The following is a 19,637-nucleotide window of genomic DNA, read 5'->3' as shown; positions in this document are numbered from 1 at the left end:
AAAAAAAAAGTAACGAGTAAGAATATTCTTTTCCTTTCTTCATCCCCATGGATAGTAGCAGTAAAAAAATGGAGGAATTTCTCCACTAACACAAAAATCTACACTCATTAGAACAAAACAAACACTAACAATAATATACTCACTCTGTTGAGACCGTCCCAACTTCCTCCATTCTATTTTTTCAGCGGATCTCCAAAATAAAATTGAAAAAGAATGTTAATGAAGTTTGTCAGTAAATTGAAAGTTGGTGTTGGTAATTTGATCGAGAAGAATACATTTATAATTTCAAATTTGAAAATCAATTGAAGCCCCTTGATTATAGGCATTTTTTTGGGAGCAATAAGCGTAAGAATAGGAATGTTGATATATGTATATGAAATTTGGAAAGAGAAAGTATAAAAAATAAAACTTTCGTAATTAATTTTGAGATTCGAAATTTTATGTAATAATAAAAAGTTAGGTTGTAGTTTTATGTAATCTTTAGTAAAATTATACGTTTTGCCTTGCATTGACTATATTTATCATTACAATCCAAGACCTGTCAATGCACAATTGCACGTCTTGCGGTTGAAAAGAAATTCCTTTGACCCATTATACCCAATTTTATGACAAAACGGTAATATGACCATATGTATAAATTCAACTCGCATTTCAATATTTATATTAAATTATGATAAGTATTTTATGTTGATTAAGTTATAAATTAATACGAGAATATGTATGATTATTTACGCTTTTAATTGTAAGAGTGTACGTGAATATATGTATCGTAATATATATATTGAGTTGGTATCAGGACCGGCTTCAAGGTGAAGCCACCGAAGCAAGCGCTTTAGGCCTTCGATTTTTGGAGGCCTCATTTTATTTTAAAGCATTATAGGTTTGTAATTTTTTATTAGATTTTTTTCTTTAGAAAATATCAAATATTTCTTAATATTTTCTTCATTGCATTTTAATTTCTCTTAAGCTCAAATAAAAATATCACTTTAGAAATTCAAGATTAAAGTTGACAATCAACATTAAAAAAAAAATCTTTTAATACTCTTAAATCTTAAAAGAACATCTAATAAATAGAGGTAACTCAGAAAACCATACCTTCTATTTATTATTTTGATTAATGGGGAGAAAAAAATCGAAGCAACAATTACAGTTGAATCGAAGAAGTTGAAAGATAAGACGTATTTCGATCAAATAAAAAGATTTTATTATTTTATGAATGCATATTTTTCATGATCCTATGTAATTGTCTTAGCTGAAAGAAGTTTTTTAAAAATAAAATTTCAAAAATATTACTTAAGCTTAAAAAAAAAAATTCAAGAGATATCAAATGAATTATGCATACTATTAATTAAAAAGGGATTTTTTCAGATAAATCAATTACAAAACAGTTTTATTAATAATTTTACACCTCAAAAAGCTATAAATATAGATTTGAAAAAAAATAATTCAAAGCCTCATTTTACAATTTCGCTTTAGGCCAGAAATTATGTTGAGTCGCCCCTGATTGATATAAATAAAGGGTGCATATAAATTCTTGCTTTATATTTGATTTTTTTTTTTTACTCTATTAGTCTGGATGTGTGTTGTAAAAATAATTAATTGAGAAGACATTCTTTGTTAGAATTTGTTTCGATCATAAGACTCTAATCCAAAACTTTTTATTGACTATTGAAAATCTTAACCATTCAGTGGCGGAGCCATTTTTGGTCTAGAGGTTTTATCCGAATCTCTTTTAATGAAAAATTATACTATTTTTTTACTAATTTAATGATTAAAAATATTTTTTATTCATATATAATAAATGTTGAATTCCCATCGATTAATCCGTATATTTACTTCTAAATTTCCTTAATGAAAATTGTGATTTCGATACTGTATCCATCCACGTTAAGCATGACCAGTGACTGGTAAATTAACATGATTATACCTGGTCTAGTTACAGAAATAATTTAATGTATTTTTTTACATTAATTTGACTATTTTTGGTTGACCTAACAAAAGAAATGACAACTTACCAGTTACGACTTCTTCATCAGTCCTCCCTAAGGTTGACTATGGTAATGACTAATCATCAGTTGGCTTCAGAAAAAAATGATGTGTGCTACTAACTTGCCTATAAAGCTTGTGAAAGTTTCTTCCCCAATTTGGCACAGTAAAATTAGGTGGTGGGTAAAATCAATGTCTAGTGAATAAGAAAATTTAAAAAGGGTGGTAATGGTGGTTTAATATAAGATTATTCTTTACTTTTTCTGCCAGTTTCCATTCTTTTTTAAAATAATGAGTAAGGCAAGATGTAATGTAGAAGATAATATTATCTCAAAAGTTTAATAATAGAAGATAAGGACAACAGTTGAAGATATACAACAAAAGATAGAAAGATATGGAGCAATAATAGAAAGATAAGAAGACGGAGCAATAATAGAAAGATAAGAAGACAAAAACACTAAAGTGAAGAAAGCGACATATAGAAGAACAAATAGTTTTTCTTGACTTATTTTTTATAATCTCTAACTAAATGTCCTAATTTTTCATAATTATAACAAGTATATTCTTTTATAGATTTCTTTTTCCTATATGGTGTTTTATGTTTATAATTTTTTACATAATATCTTTTTTTTGGTTTTTTATATTTATATTTTGATTTTTTGTATTTCTTATGTCTTTTTCTTTTCTTGTAATATCTTTCTTTACATCCAAATTGAGGTGTTATTTTATCTTTGCAACATGCTAAATTTCCTATTAATGTTTTTTCCATTTTTATTTCTTCTCTATATTTTTCACATAGATTTCTATACCATTGTTGTAAAAATTTTATTCTTGCTTCTAGGGTATCTACTATTTTTACTTCATTCCAACTCTTTATTATTTTTGAACTAAATGGTTCAAGTAATTTGCTAAAATATAATCTTCTTATTTCTTTACTTTCTTCTGTATTATATGTTCCTTTATAGTAGTATTCTTTAAATGCGCACGTATATTCAACTATATTGTACATTTTACATATTTCTAATTTTAACATTAAATTCCTATTCATATCTTTTTCTTTATTTTTTTTCTTCTTATTCTGTTGTTATACTGCTAAATTCATCTTTTATAGCTACTTCATATTTTTTCAATATTTCTATTGGTAATATTTTAGTAGTTGTTGATGTTCCTTCTGTTTTATTACCAGATCTTAATACTTTTTTATATGCTTCGGCTAGGTTTAAAAACTATAATTTTACTGTTCTTATTAATGTCCTTTCTATATATTCTGGTGTATTTGTTGTATCTACATTATTATCTAATTATTGTTGACATATATCCTGCCCATAATTGTATTATTTTATTTGTATCTATTACACAGTTTAAATCTAACAAATTATAATTTTTATTAATTATTTGTTTTGGTGTCCATTTGTTATATTCATTTTTAGGTTATATTTTTTAAACTTATTTTTATAATAATATGTAGGTTTTCTTATTTCTGATGTACTAGGGATTACGTTTTCATCGTCTTTTTTATCAAGAGTATTTATTTCTGTGTTTGTATTTTCTAAGTTTTCTTTATTAATTATTCTTGTTTTTCATTAATTTTTAGTTTTCCTATGTTTTCTAGAATTTTTGTATATGTTTCACTACCTTTCGAATCATAATTATATGTTTCTTCGGCATCTATTGTATTTATTTCTAATTCACTGATTTCTGATTCATTATTTTTTATTTCTAATTTTTCTTTAAATTGATTTGTCTCGTTTAATAATTTTTGTTCTTTATCTTCTTCTTTTTTTCTGTCTTTTTTCATATAGGTCTTTTAGTATTTGTAGTTCTTTTTCTAATTCAGCAATTCTACTATTTTTAGTTTCTTCTATTTTTTGTATTTCGTCTGTGGTTTGTTGTTTTATTTTATCTATTTCTTTTTTCCTATCTATTTCTTCATTTCTCTTTCTATTCTTACCATGACTGCCAACTTATCTTCTAATTTTAATTCTTCTTTTTCTAACATTTAATATAAATGTTCACCTATTTTCTTATATCTTCTTCCTAAATTAGAGAATACTATTTTTATTTTTAATCTTTCGTGATTTTCATATGTTTTTTTATCTATTATAAATTTTTCTTTGTTCATTTTATTTAAATGTATATAGGTTATGTTAATATATATATTCTAGACTATCTATTGTTGATTCTAAATTTGATATTTTTTACTTTTGTGCATTTATTGAGTTTTTACTAACTCCGACAATTATGTTATACTGTAGTCTTTCTATCCTTATTTTTAATTCTTTACATTTTTCAGATATTATTTGTTTTAATTCTTTATATTTTTGTAATCTTTGTTCGTTATTCATCTAAACAATATATATAATATTTTGGTGGATATCTAAATCTAATTTTATCATAATTAATAAATTAATCAAATAAATTCAAATATATACTACTTCCGTAACTTTAAACAACATAACTCCGATACCAATTTTAGAATTTAATGGAGGGTGTTAGAATTAAAAATGGAGGGTGTTAGCCTAGATACAATTGTCTTTAGAATTTAATATCTATTTTATGTTCTCAAACTTTTAGGATGAATAAAATATTCTAACTCTTGTTTAACTCTACTTCATAGTTTGAAATAATAATCGAATTGTATTAGAATATCAAGGGCACACATACTATATAGAGTAAATATTAATTCCTTGATGCTTAATAACTTGATGCTACTAAGAATAACTGAAATAAATAGCACGAATAGTACATTGCAAAATAGTAAGCAAAAGAGATTAATTAATATATTGAATAATTTCGATAGAACTTAGATAACATCATCGAGAAAGTAATAGCTTGGAAGTTATTACTTGAGAGCTCGTGTCACAACTATGAGCATAATGTTATATATGATGAAAATCAAATGCCTAACAAGTGAAGAAAAGCGATATATCTAGTCTAAATCTTAAATAACGGCTTGCCATTTTCAAGTCCCTCATAGCAGGGGCGGACCTACGTTGAGAGTAGGGGTGTACGTGCACCCGCTAGCCTCGAGAAAAACTCTATATATATAGTTTGTATATTTGTATATATATCAGAGAATAAGACTAAGTTCATATCGTGCACCCTCACTAACAACTTGTGTGGAACTGGCCAGCTGGTCTAGTAGTTGCTTTAAATGTTTTTCTTTCATCCCAATGACTCAAGTTCGAAACTCAAAAACAACATATCTTTATTGCTCCTCCTTTTTTCAAATACATGTTATGCACTGTTTGCAGCATTGTTTTCTATGTATCCCCTTTAAACGTACAAATATATATATATAGTAGTCATTTATTTCACCTTTTTTCTTTTATTTATGTTTTGTAGACGTTATTTACATATTTTTATTTTATTTTAAATACAAGTTTCCCTTCAATTTCAAAAGGGTGATATTTTCTATCTTATACTGTATAATGTTTAGTTTACTTTTATCTTGTGACCATTAATTTATTTTTTATTTAAAATATTAGCAATTTAAAATTTGACATAGGTTTAAATCAAATATTTCCGGTAGCAATCATCTCACAAATAAATTTCTCGAATTTCATATTTTTCGAAAACTTTCTATTATTGTTCAAAATATAAAAATGCATTAAATTTAGGTACGATGGATAACACACTCATGTCATGTTAAATTTAATTAATGATATTCAATAATATTAAAAATTTTCTTATAAAATGCTATAATTAATAAGTTTTCAAAGGACTGTATGTAGAACTTTGGCACTATTAATTTTTATATTTAAATATAGAAGTGCACCCGTCAAACTCAAATCCTGGATTCGCCTCTGCCTCATAGTCAGGGGCGGACTACGTAGGTAGATTGGGGTGCCACGGCACCCACACTTCTCGATTGAAACTCTGTATATTTATGTGTATATTTGTATATATGTATCGGTTAACATATAATTATTATGCTTGGCACCCACACTACAAAGCGAGTTGACGGTGCAAGTGGTTGAGACAATTGGGTTTTACCCAACAGCGCGGGTTCGAACCTAGCTTAAGACTCCTTTTTTAGCATTATACTTTCTGCTTTCTCATTAAAAAATCGAACCTAACTTAGTACTCTTTTTTAAATTGCTTTTTTAGTATTATACTTTCTGTTTTCTCATTAAAAAATAAAATGCAGTTATGTAGAGTAACTAGACAAGCCTTCATGATATACCAATTTTTGTTGATATATATAATTATAATTTACTTTGTAAATATTGACTTTACTATCCTAAAATATTGTACAAAATATACATTATTATTCAAAATAGAATGACACCCGAAACTTCCAAATTTTGAATCCGCGTCTTCTATTTGCACGTTGAAGTCATTTGGTACATGATGAAGTACATATCATGCTACCTCAAAGTCAAGTTGGCCAATATTGCTATATCGGATCTGAATTAATTAGTACTACAATTTAAATTTGACTGTTACTTACCCGATGTCATATTTGCTAAATTGAATTTAACTGTCACGTGTCTACTGCTGGTTTGCCCATCTAATGAAGTCCATATTTTGACCCATACAACTTCATCAAGCTTGAAAATAAGAGAGAATAATACGAAAGATAACCTAAAAAGTACTCCGTCTATCCCATTTTATCCATTTTAAATTGAGATAATACAATTTTATCATTTTACCCCTTTTAATTGTATCTTGTTTTAGTTTCAATATTGATGGATGACCAATATTAAAATTCCATTTATATTCTTAATGGTGTACTTTTAATGGTACTCTTCTTTGCAACATTTTTCAAGAATGCTAATAATAAAGAGTAATCAATTACACTAAAGGTATAATAGAAAAAAAAAGTTTCTTGTCTTAATAAGTAAAAAAGGACAAATAAAGGGGACAACAAATTAGAAAATTTGAAACGAGTAAAATGGGATGGAGGGAGTACATCTTTGTCAAATTATTACGTGAACTTATTATATTTATTTTACTGCAGAAATAATTTTCTACCCGTGCTTAGTATAGGATTTAGAAGTAGAGCCTAAATTTTAATTTTATGAGTTATGAATTTTAGAATGACAACTATAAGTTGTAATAATCGAGTTTTGAATATAACATTTATACATATTCAATGTACTTTTAACATAAATAGTATATTGTTTGAATAAAAATACTGAAATCAGCCTAACCCAAACTTTTAGTCCCGCCCAATTAGAAGTTTCCATTTTCTTCTAACTTTCACCTTATTGTCTGTTTGCATTGTCCAATTCGAATTATGGTATATTACATAGAATGATTTTTTTTGGCTAGTGAAATAGTTTTATACGTATTAGTCAAAAGTATGTACTATGTTTTTGATATATTTGTTCGTGGTTATTTCTTTTATTTATAATACTTTTCATTTCTATCTATATGCGGTGTTTGGCTTTGGACTAGGGGTGTCAAGTGGGTCGGGCCGATCCGGTCCGACTATGTAATCCAGCCCGGTTTGATCCGGCCCGATAAGCCCTAGGATTTTAGGATTTCAGGTCCCGGGCCGGTTATTTTATTAAAATGAGTCCGGTTAACCCGGCCCGAACTAAGCCGGTCCAGGCCGTCGGTTAATTGGCCGGCCCGGCCCGAAAAAAATTAAAAAAAAAAGATATTTTGAATTTTGGGCCAAACTAGCCGTTTTTGGGTCCAAACGGCTATATAGCCGTTTTTGGGTCCAAACGGCTAGTTTCGGCCCATTTATTAAAAAAAAAAAAAAACTTTAAAAAATATTTTTTAATCCAAAAAAAAAATCTATAAATACCCTACAACTTCAAATCATTTTTCACACAATTTGTCACTCTCTCAAATCTCATTCTCTCTCAAATCTCAATTCTCAAATATTCAATATATTTAATTTCTTAAAGTGTTCACTTTAATTTTTTAATTTTTCGTTTACAAAGTACGAGCGGAAGTTTCTAAAGTCGCAATCTTTGAATACTTCCAAAATTTGGTACTGTTGTTCCATCTCTTACGTTTAATTTTTATTTATTGTATTAATTGTTTAATATTTAATTTTATTATATTTGTGTATTTTGAATATTTTTAGTTTAATTTAATTTATATTATGGATAAATTAAGAAACCTCGCTACTAAAGGTGTTAAAAAAATTTATTCCGGAAGCGGTAGTGGTAGTAAAAAGCGAATTACTAGCGGTAGAGGTAGTTCAAGTAGTAGATATACCCGTGTGCCTTCGCCTCCGGTACCGCTTGGTACACCTTTTGAGGAAGAAATAGGTGTAGGTGCTCACGATACGGATTAAGTAGAAGCTTAGGAAAATTACGGTATACATGTGTATATGATTTATAAATTTTTCATATTAAGTGTGCATGTCATATATATAATTTAATTGTAAAAGATGGTCTTGACTTTTTTGAGCTTTATATTGAAAAAATTCGTCTTGCCGTTGGTTTTATTCAAGGAAATAATCGTAGATCGAGAATTAGAGAATTTAAAGTTAAATGTCAAGAAAATAGACTTACACTGATTTTGATGCCTGAGGAAATTGATACTAGATGGAATTCTACGTATGAATTTTAAAAAACTTGTTATAAATATAGAATTCCTATTACACTAGTTTTTAACCAATATTGCGATTCATTTGCTGATTCTGCTGATTGCATGCTACATAATTCTAATTGGGTTGTAATTAATGATTTTGTTAAGTTTTTAGAAAAAATTTATGTAGCTACGGTTGAATTTTCCGGTGCTTATTATCCTACTGTTTGTAATATTTTGGCATATATAGCCGATATTTCTGGTTTGCTCAAAGAATATAAAAATAAAGAAGGTTATAAAGAAGCTGTTGGCGCCATGTTTACGAAATTTAAAAAATATTTTTTTCCGATTCCCCCTATTTACTTGGTTGGTGTTATGCTAAATCCGTGCATGAAATATAATCATATGTGTCGCTTTAGTACTCTTATTTATACTAATTTAGAAATAAATACTAATCATGATTCTGAACAAGTACAACCTGATTTGTGGACGGCTACGGCTGATGCAAAGGATTACATAGAAAAATTATATAATCACTATGCTGATTTATTTGATTTAGCCGTACCTACAAATATCACTCCAACTGTCGCTCCTCATCCTCTCGAGGAGTCATCATCTTCTAAAAGGCCGGCACATGGTGGTTTTTCTGATTCGTTTTATGATTTAAATTGTTGGAACAGTGTTGATGAGAGAACTTACACATCAACTTATCGGGAAGAGTTGAAATATTATATTCAAACAGCACCAGAGGATCGCAGACGACGGATCAACATGTTAGATTGGTGGAGGAGTAATGAAACACAATATCCTGTGCTTTCAAGATTAGTTAGAGATATCTTGAATGTTCCAATGTCAACTGTTGCATCAGAGAGCGCCTTTAGTCAGGGACGACACCAGCTTGGAGACAACCGACACTCATTGGGAAGCAATGCAATGAATGTTCTAGTTTGCCTCCGAGATTGGATTAGAGCGGAAAGAAAAAATCAAGGAATGGAATCGGAGCCGAGAGACGAGCTAAAACTTGAAGAAATTATGACTTCACGGGAGAACTCAGCAAAATCAAGTCCAATGCATGGTTTTGCCCCCGTTGACTTCGACTATCCTATGCAAGTTCCCATTAATATTAACATGAGTGAGTTGGAAAAAATGATACATAATTTATAGATTTTTCATTCATATAAATTATAAATTTTGGATCATTTTGCAATCAATAAAATTCCCCAAATTCATTCACTCCTTAGTCCTTATTTTTTTATTTTTTTATTTAATGATTTAAAATTTTAAATTGAATTTCTAGTTTTCTACTTTAAATTAAAAACTTACTTCTAATATATTATTAATTTACTACCAAATATTATTAATTTATTATATTAAGTAGCATATGTTTTGTATATTTATGCATATATCTTCTATAGAAGTGTATATTTAACGTATACATGTGTATATGTTTTATAAATTAGTATATATCTATATATATTGTAATGTATATATAATGTAGTATATTTTATAAGTAGTAGTATATATACATTGAATGGTGCGTATACACGTGTATATATCTTCTATAGAAGTGTATATTTAATGTATACATGTGTATATGTTTTATAAATTAGTATATAAGTATATCTATATATATTGTAATGTATATCAAATGTAGTATATTTTATAAGTAGTAGTATATATACATTGAATGATGCGTATACATAGAATAGAGTGTATATATGTGAATAGATCTTCTATAGACGTGTATATTTAACGTATACATGTGTATATGTTTTATAAATTAGTATATAACTATACAAATATATATTGTAATGTATATACATTATAGTATATTTCATTTAAAGTATTACATATACATAGAATAGAGTGTATATATGTGAATGGATCTTCTATAGACGTGTATATTTAACGTATACATGTGTATATATTTTATAAATTAGTATATAACAATACAAATATATATTTAATGTATATATATTGTAGTATATCTCATTTAAAGGATTACATATACATAGAATAAAGTGTATATATGTGAATAGATCTTCTATAGACGTGTATATTTAATGTATACATGTGTATATATTTTATAAATTAGTACATAACTATATATTGTAATGTATATATATTGTAGTATATCCAATTTAAAGTATTACATATACATAGAATAGAGTGTATATATGTGAATAGATCTTCTATACACGTGTATACTTAACGTATACATGTGTATATGTTTCACAATTAGTATATAACTATACAAATATATATTGTAATGTATATATATTATAGTATATTTGATTTAAAGTATTACATATACATAGAATAGAGTGTATATATGTGAATAGATCTTCTATAGACGTGTATATTTAACATATACATTACTTTATGTTTTATAAATTAGTATATATATTGTAGTATATACTTTTTTTAAAGTAGTACATATATATTGAATGGTGCGTATATATGTGTATATATCTTCTATAGACGTATATCTTTAAAGTATACAAGTGTATATGTTTTATAAATTAGTATGTAACTATATATATATACATATTGTTGTATATATATGTGTGTATATTGTAGTATATATTTTATTTAAAGTAGTACATATATATTGAATGGTGCATATATACGTGTATATATCTTCTAAAGTAGTATATATTTAACGTATACATGTGTATATGTTTTATAAATTAGTATATATATATATATATATATATATTGTAGTGTATATATATATATTATACTATTATAGCATATGTTTTATTTAAAGTAGTACGTATAGTCATATATAATTAGATATTGAATGGTACGTATATATGTGTAATTGTTTATATATTTTTTTAAAAATATATATTGTATATTGGAGTGTATATAGTGTATATTGGAGTGTATATTGGATTTTTTATTTATTTTTTAAACGGGTTTGACCGGTTTTTAATCGGGTTTTGATGGGTTTGACCGGGTTGGGTTAAGTGGGCCGGATTAGGGTGGGTTTTAATTTTTTTACTGTTTGGCCCGGCCCGGCCCAGCCCGATTAATGTCAAAACCGGCTCTTAACCGGCCCGCAACCCGGTTAAAATGGAAGGGCTGATTTCGTGTTGGCCCGACCCGGCCCGTTTGACACCTCTACTTTGGACAATAAGGATTTTATTTTCACAGATGTCAAAATTATCGATATATTTAACCTATAAATTGATTTATAATTAGGTCAATCAGTTAAATTATGAGAAATAAATTACAAGTGAGGTAAATCCTTTGATAGTGAATATAACTATATGAAATAGCAAAATAGATAATTAAATTAAAATAATCAGAAATAGAAAAGGTGGTGAGTTTTGTTGTATTTTTTGAACAATGAACAACGAGAAACGATTAAAAACCAGACTAATTTAAACAATTTAAGTAGAAAATAAGTATGACATTGTGTATTCAGGTGCATTCATATGTGCAAAATGGTAAAGCGGAGAATTTATAGAATAAGCTAATGATAACTGTTTTCGTGATCTTCATCTGCGTTAATTTTAATTGAGATCGTGAGATCTCTAATGTCTCAAAATTTGACTATTAATTTGAATTATAATTACATGTCTAAACATTTTGTTTCTTTTCTAACGAATCATTCCAATCTTTGATATTTGACATGAATAAAGCGAGTTCTACAACTAATTTTCGTAACGTCAATAAGTTTTTGGCTTGGTTGGCATTGACATATTTGGTAGTTGTCCGTAATCTTCTCTATGCTTATAACATGTCTGATCAAATAATCTTCACTTCGATATATTTTTATCAATATTCTAAAAGAGTTATGGATGTGTGTTTCATAGTATTTTTATGACTAGAAGATTCAAAATAACATTATACAAACTAAAAATTGCACTAATGTAAAAAGTGTTACACAGAACTACTAAAAAAGATATAAATGCTTTATCCATTTTATTTTGTTTGTATTACTATTCGTTTAAAAAAGTGTCTATTTTATAAATATCTGATTATAATTTTTCATATAACATGTTTAAGATTAAAATATTTAAAAATATTTAATATATTTTTTATATATTTTTATTTAAGATTATAAGATTTTAAAAATTTGTTACTCCCTTTATCTCAATTTATATAATTCTTTTTTTTTTATCAATCTAAAAAATAATATATTTTTATATGTAGTAACAATCTAATTTTAAAATAATTATTTACTTTTAATAAATAATTTATAAATATATAAATATTTTAAATTATAATTTTTTTATTTCTTAAATTTCATATCAAGTCAAACTAATATAAGAAATATATTTTATTAACTTTATGTCAAACTAAAATTAGAAAAACAAATGAAAACGGAAAGAATACTAAAAAGGAAGTTAGTAAAATGATTATACTCTCTTCGTCCTATTTTATATATCGCTATTTGATTGGATATGGAGTTTAAGAAATAAGAAAAAATTTAGTGCTTCCTCCGTTTCATAATAAATGAATTGTTAAATTTTGGCATACAAATTAAGGAAAAAGCAATAAAGACATAAATTTAACACAATTTTTTATTTTTAACCCAAAAAAAAGTTGACCATATAATATCTTTTCAAAAGTTAATTGGTTGTTAAATTATAAGGGTAAATTTGAAAAAAAATTCAATAATTTACTTATTTTGAAATATCAATAAATATCCTAACAATTCACTTATTTTGAAATGGAGGGAGTAATATTTATCGAATTATTTTTTATAAAAAAATATATTATTATCTTTTATTAATTAAATGAAATCAATAAGGACAAATATGAAATTATGAAACGGGTCAAAAAGAAAATAATGAAATATAAAATGAGACGGAGAAATATATAAAATGAAAGGGAGAGTAGTAGAGTGGCGTGAGATCGGGCTTAGTTGGAACGTCACATCAAGTTCCCCAAAAAGGCGAGTTTAGGCACAAGAGTGCCACGAAACCAACTCCCAACACTCCCAGATCCGGCGTGCACTCTTTCTCCTCTCTCTGTCTCTCTCAAGGCAAGTGTGGTAGATACACACTACAAAATGAAAATAGACAATTTCTCTTAGGAGACTCTTCTTTTAGGTCCCCTCCCCTCGCTCACTCATCCCCATCTTCTACAAGAGACAAAAACAAACACAAAATCTTAAATGAAAGTTAATCTATAACAAAAAACAGTTAAACAAAGACAAAAAAGGTTCAGTGTTTGTTGTGGTCAGGTCATGTGTGTGTTATGGTTGACAAGGGCATAATCGTCATTCACTATTCCTTTCTCTCTCTCTTTTTTGTTCTCCTCTTTTCCTCCTCCTAAGTCCTAATGTGGTTGATTCAATCGGCGGCGGTGGTTCAAATGCCGGAGCAGTTTTCCTTTCACGGACTTGTCCGGGACTCGCATTTACCCGCCGCCGTTATTTAGTTAAAAAAGCAATTCTAAGAAAATAACTCATTGAAATTTTCAAAGATATTATCAGTGAAAAGGAAATTACATTATCACTCATTGAGAACCCTAGAAATCATCTGTATTAGAGTATAGTAATTTGTTTGTAAATGAAAGCTCTAAGACGAAGTCAGACTTCATCGTCTTCAAATTCACCTTCACCATCTCCATCTTCACCATCTTCGACGACAGCGACGACGACAACAGCATCGGCGTCATCATCATCGTCGTGGATTCATTTGAGATCAGTTCTATTTGTTGTTGCTCACTCTTCACCAGCTTACTGTTCTTCCTCTGATCGGTGAGTCTCTCGAGCCTCTTTCACTTTCTATACTACTTCGATCTACTTATCAGTTATTCATTTCGCTGTAGTTTCCTGATTCAGCTAACATTTCAGTTAATCTTAGTGTTTTTCCTCTCAGATCTCGATCTCGTCTGTAGTGTTAGTGGATAGATTGCGTATCTTTGTCTGTAATTTTATTTTCGTGATTGCTGTATATGTTTTCAATTTGGATATTTTCTTAGGATTCTGATTTGAACAGGTCGTAATACTACAGTACATCTTGATTTATTTGTGTCAAAGGTTACTATTTTACATCTGATCTCTATTTTAATTGTTTTGAGTTGCGATAAGGTGATGATATTTTTTTATTTGATCGTTCGCTGGCTGTATTCTATATATTTTAGTTTATTTATATTTCAATTTTCAGTTTGCGTACACTCTACCCTCCCGACACTCCACTTTACGGGAATATACAGGTATGTTGTTGTTGTATTGTTTGCTGGGTGTAATCTATATATCTTAGCTTATTTATTTGACAATAAAATATGAAGGCGAATAGCTGTTTATTTTTGGCTTCTTGCTATTCTGTGTAATTCAGGACTGACTGTACAGCTGTTAAGTTCAGAAAACCATAGTACTGTTTGCTTCTGAGGATTGATTCAGTGGCAAAAGAATACAAATCATAGTACTGTTTGCTGTTGATTTTTTAAATTTCTTTTTGTGGATGCTCTCGTGTTCTTCTTGCTATTTTTTTTTTCTTTTTGAGACCAGTTTTGTACGTCTAATCCTATCAGACACTGTGAGATGAATTACTTGTGCATTGAATGCTTTATTTTTGTTTCCTCTGGATGTAGAAGGCTCAGGCTCTTTCGAAATTGGGATGTGATATTCTGCCTTATGAAGCACTTATTATTTCTTTGATTTGTTATTTATGGGATCTTCTTGCATTGTGTCTTTTTTTTGCATGAAATGTGAGGTATCATTTGGTAAACGTTTAACAGAATCTGATGTTTTAGGATAAAGGGATAAATGTTCTCATTTATAGTCTATACCGGTATAACTCTCTCAAAGCAAACTAATATAATCTGCCAGTCACTGTTATTTGGTCTGTGTTGTTTGAACTTCATGACTGAACTTCTCATGTTGCTGTTTCAGACAGAACATTGCTTATCCCCTCTCATAATTTTTCCTGCAAAATTGTCCTTTATATTTGGTTATTAAGATACTGTGAACCTGTACTAACAGAAGATAATGCATCTTACTTTATTTTGTAATGAATCCTGAAGTGTTAATCTTTATTTTTGGGCTGGCTATGTCTTCAAATCATGCACCAAGAAGGTGAAAAAATAATTTGTATAAGCTTATCATCTCCAAGATGTAGATTATGGATTTGTGATCATTTAATTTTCTTTGGTTTGATCTGTGTTAGTACTGGTGAACAATTTTTCCGTCACCTTTATGCTTTTACTTTTTGTTGTTGGATTGTTGAAGTAGTGAAATTTTAATAATGCTGAATGTCTGTTTTATTAAATGGTAAGTTGGTCTCCTAATTTAGTTATCTTTACCTGTAGCTGTTGTTTACTGAGATGTTTGATTATTGCTGTTTCTTCATTTTAGTGGTCATCTCAAATCACCATGGTCTCGTAGAAAGAGAAAACATGCCCTTGCTCCTCCGCGGTGGAGAAGGTCTTTTACACCTGATGGAAAACTTCGTAATGGAGGAGTTAAATTTCTAAAGAAAGTTCGAAGTGGAGTGAGTTCCTGCGCCTTGATATTTTTTGAGAATCACATTTTCCATGTATTCATTTATTATTACATGTTAAAATTTTATGTTTGATTTGAAGTGTGAAAGGGAAGCAAAATAAAGGGAAATGAGAAGAGGGAGTTTGTAAGAGAAAATGATTTTCTTTCCCTTGGTTAAAGGTGAAAATAACACAGTTTTCTTTTGTTTAGAGTCCAAAAAAGAACAGAATGGTGAATTGGAGTGTAGTGTAGACATGCTTTACTTTTCAAAATTTCTGTAGATTTTCTCCCTTTCAAAGAGAATCTTATAGGGCAAATTGCAGATCAGTTTCTCTGCCGAAATCTCTTTTTCTCTATTGTCAAACCTTATAGCAGAAAACTTTATCATCTTCCATTTCTTTCTCTTCCCTACTGTGTCTATGTAAAGGGTGGGTTCGTTTACTGATCTTTGCCTCTCTTATGCAGGGAGTTGATCCTAGCATCAGGGCGGAGGTTTGGCCTTTTCTTCTCGGGGTGTAAGTTTTTCGTCCTCTCGTAAATTTGGTTCATTCCGCACACTCCTTCCCCCTTTCTGTTTTCACTTTGGCGTGACAATTTAATTTGCTCAACTCTCCAAGGGAGATGATGGAGTTCCATTGTCCAGATAGATGACATTAAACTTTCTCCCAGTTTTGTGATTTAATTTGTTTCCATAATGAGAGACCAGTACTGCAGTTATTTTATTGGATCTTTTAAATGAATCCTCTTATGAATATTTCAATCGGTTTCAAGTTGTATCGACAACAATAACAATAGAGTGAAAATCTGACTTCATATCTGCATTTAGATGCATAACTTTTTACCCGGCATTAGGGGTTCTTCAAAACAGACTTGTGACTTCACTGACTGTCATTGAGATTGCAAGTTCGTTTCTATATATTATAGGATCCCTGTTTTCTATTGATCTGTTTTGTTAGGGCTGTTTTCTACGAAAGTTATATAAACGAAACCAAGCTCTGGTCACTAAGTCTGAAAATAACTTCATTGATTGGTGATTTAGTGGGTTCTTAATTGCTTATGTCCCTTTAGGTCTATGCTGAGAAAGGGCAGACTCTATATAGCTTCTGTCATTTATTAACTTGGTGGAGTGATGGGCTGGCCATGTTTTTGGAGGGTCTGCGTCTGTCTAATTACTTCATGTGTCAAGTTTTATACTGTTGAAGGCTTGGGTCAGGGCTGATAATTATTCCTTGTGTCTCTGCAGCTATGAATTGGACAGTTGCAAAAAAGAAAGAGATAATATAAGAAAAAAGAACAGGTAACCAAATTCATCTGCTCGACTTTGACAAAGGTGTCATACATGAAAATCTTTTTAATATCTGCTTTTAGTTGACAAGTCATAATTACCTCTCTATTATAGGTTGTTCCAATTTATTTTTGGACTCCCCTAATTGATACTCCTTAATGGTGCATAAATATGTGAATGCAGAAAGGAATATGAGAGACTTCGGAGGAAATGCTGCCAACTACCGAGACACAACAGTGAAGCCTTTAAAATGAAAGTGATGGATGGAATTGGAAGCAGCGGAAACAGTGGAAATCTCATGGAAGGGATGGATTTCCCCGATTATGAAGATGTTGTCAGTGCCCTGGAATCCCACTCTAGTGGGGACAGAAGCCCATTTGTTGATGATTCAGACAATCAGGGGAATTTAATGTTGGATGAATTTTCTAGTTCCAAACGAGCCATGGACTCAAATGATGTCTCTGACTCTGAATCGTCTGATTCTGATTCCTCTGCAGATCATGATGTGAGTAATACTTTCTTCTCTATAAGAAGCATATATGAGAATATAGGCGAAGTGCATTCTAAGGAGGACTCTTCTCCTTCAAAGACAGAAGTCCAGAATGAGCGCTGCAATGCAGAAGATTTTGCTACATGGCAACGAATAATTCGGGTTGACGCAGTTCGTGCTAATGAAGAATGGATAGCATATTCCACACCGCAGGCTGGAGTAGTATCAGATGGCCTTGCACGCTGTTCTGCGCAGGCCGTTGGATTGAAGGACTATGATCACCTAGAGCCCTCAAGGATCTTCCATGCTGCTCGGTTAGTTGCCATCCTTGAAGCGTATGCGCTTTATGACCCTGAAATTGGCTATTGCCAGGGAATGAGTGATTTGCTTTCACCAATAATTACTGTGATGACAGAGGACCATGAAGCGTTTTGGTGCTTCGTTGGTTTCATGAGGAAGGCTCGACATAACTTCAGGCTTGATGAGGTTGGAATTAGGAGGCAACTAAAAATTATTTCTAAGATTATCAAACATAAAGATTCACATCTGTATAGGCACTTAGAGAAACTCCAAGCAGAGGATTGTTTTTTTGTGTACAGGATGGTGGTAGTTCTCTTCAGGAGGGAATTAACTTTTGAGCAAACACTCTGCCTATGGGAGGTAATGTGGGCAGACCAGGCTGCTATTAGGGCTGGGATTGGGAAGTCTGCATGGAGTAGGATTAGGCAGCGTGCCCCACCAACAGATGATCTTTTGCTTTATGCAATTGCAGCATCTGTATTACAGAGGAGGAAACAAATCACTGAAAAGTATAGTAGCATGGATGAAATTTTAAGGGAGTGCAATAACATGGCTGGTCATCTTGATGTATGGAAGCTACTAGATGATGCCCATGATTTGGTGGTCACTCTCCATGACAAGATATAGACACCTTTCATATAGTGCCTTCCAAGATTGTATACCACTAATTTATTCTCTTTGCTAAATTCAGCATTGATGAGTTGGTGTTCTTCAATTCTTGTTTTTGTGGTGAGAAAGGATTTTCTACCTGGCAAGTGACAACATTGCTGCTGCTGCTCATTTTTGGTCAGAGATCGGGAACATCTGTAACTCGTAACTCTGCTGAGTACAGGCATTGCTATTTGCTTGATTTCAGTGTAGTCATTATTAGAAAGCCTGATTTCCAGACTTGTCTACCATGCTCAATATATATCTTTGAAGTTCTCAGTTTATGATTAATATAGGGTTTTTTTCAGTACCAGTAGGAAAACTTACTTTATGAGGATATTTTGTGCCCATTGCCCAGCTTCCTTGGGGCGATCAAGGAGTGGATGTTGGGGTGGGAGCAGTGCATGCAAGCATGAGCTAAGATTAGTTATATTAAAGTATCCTTTGTTGGTCAGGAGACCCTTAGAATTGTGTATTTACACTGCTTCGTGATACTTTTAGCAGTTGGGATGTGGAATGGTTGTTTTTTGGTTTTGACTTAATAGTGTGCTAAGCAACCGGTGTATCTTGCAAAGAAGAAACATTGAAAGCCTTGTACAGTTTGACCTTGTTATCCTGTTTGACTGCAAATTGCCTTGCCACAAATCCGGTGGTGGAACATTACCTTTCTTCCGGAGCTATTATTGTGCCCAAGTGAAAATACCACTAATACCACCAAAGGCAAGCTACAGAAGGTGCACAAACTGCATGAGCAGTAAACTCACATTATTATCATTTTAGTAAGGGAAAAGGGTCAAATATACCTCTTAACTTTGCAAAAAGGTCCAAATGTACCCTCGGTTAAATGTTTGGTTCAAATATGCTCTCGTTGTTAAAGTTTAGGAGTAAATATACCCCTAAACTTTGCGAAAAGGTCCAAATATGCCCCCGTTACAAGTTTGGTCCAAATATGCCCTCGTTGTTAAAGTTTAGGAGCAAATATACCCCTT

General features: G+C 30.3%; 1 protein-coding gene and 1 long non-coding RNA gene across 2 annotated transcripts in view; one reads left to right on the top strand and one right to left on the bottom strand.

Moving 5' to 3' along the window:
• The window catches only part of LOC107874960, a 4,194-nt gene extending 3,941 nt beyond the window's left edge, over positions 1-253 (bottom strand). The window contains exon 1 of the long non-coding RNA XR_001675662.2: positions 144-253. This is a non-coding gene — a long non-coding RNA (uncharacterized LOC107874960). The remainder of the gene's footprint in view (positions 1-143) is intronic.
• A 13,073-nt stretch (positions 254-13,326) lies between these two features.
• LOC107873107 (rab GTPase-activating protein 22) lies at positions 13,327-18,939 on the top strand. The gene is made up of 5 exons (XM_016719834.2): positions 13,327-14,200; positions 15,800-15,935; positions 16,391-16,440; positions 17,169-17,222; positions 17,394-18,939. The coding sequence occupies exons 1-5, from the start codon at positions 14,010-14,012 to the stop codon at positions 18,625-18,627; spliced, it is 1,665 nt and encodes a 554-aa protein (XP_016575320.2). The 5' UTR covers positions 13,327-14,009; the 3' UTR covers positions 18,628-18,939.
• The last annotated feature ends 698 nt before the right edge of the window (positions 18,940-19,637 follow it).

This window comes from Capsicum annuum, chromosome 6, assembly GCF_002878395.1.
Source record: "Capsicum annuum cultivar UCD-10X-F1 chromosome 6, UCD10Xv1.1, whole genome shotgun sequence".
Taxonomy (NCBI): domain Eukaryota; kingdom Viridiplantae; phylum Streptophyta; class Magnoliopsida; order Solanales; family Solanaceae; genus Capsicum; species Capsicum annuum.
The sequence above is the reverse complement of the archived record's forward strand: the minus strand, read 5'-3'. Positions and strand labels throughout refer to the sequence as shown.

What these genes read in the sequence shown, in the direction of transcription:
- LOC107873107 (XM_016719834.2), top strand. Translation starts at nt 14,010, where the DNA reads ATGAAAGCTCTAAGACGAAGTCAGACTTCATCGTCTTCAAATTCACCT. An exon ending in TACTGTTCTTCCTCTGATCG is followed by an intron (nt 14,201 to 15,799) that starts GTGAGTCTCTCG and finishes TCTTCATTTTAG; the next exon opens with TGGTCATCTCAAATCACCAT. An exon ending in AATATAAGAAAAAAGAACAG is followed by an intron (nt 17,223 to 17,393) that starts GTAACCAAATTC and finishes ATGTGAATGCAG; the next exon opens with AAAGGAATATGAGAGACTTC.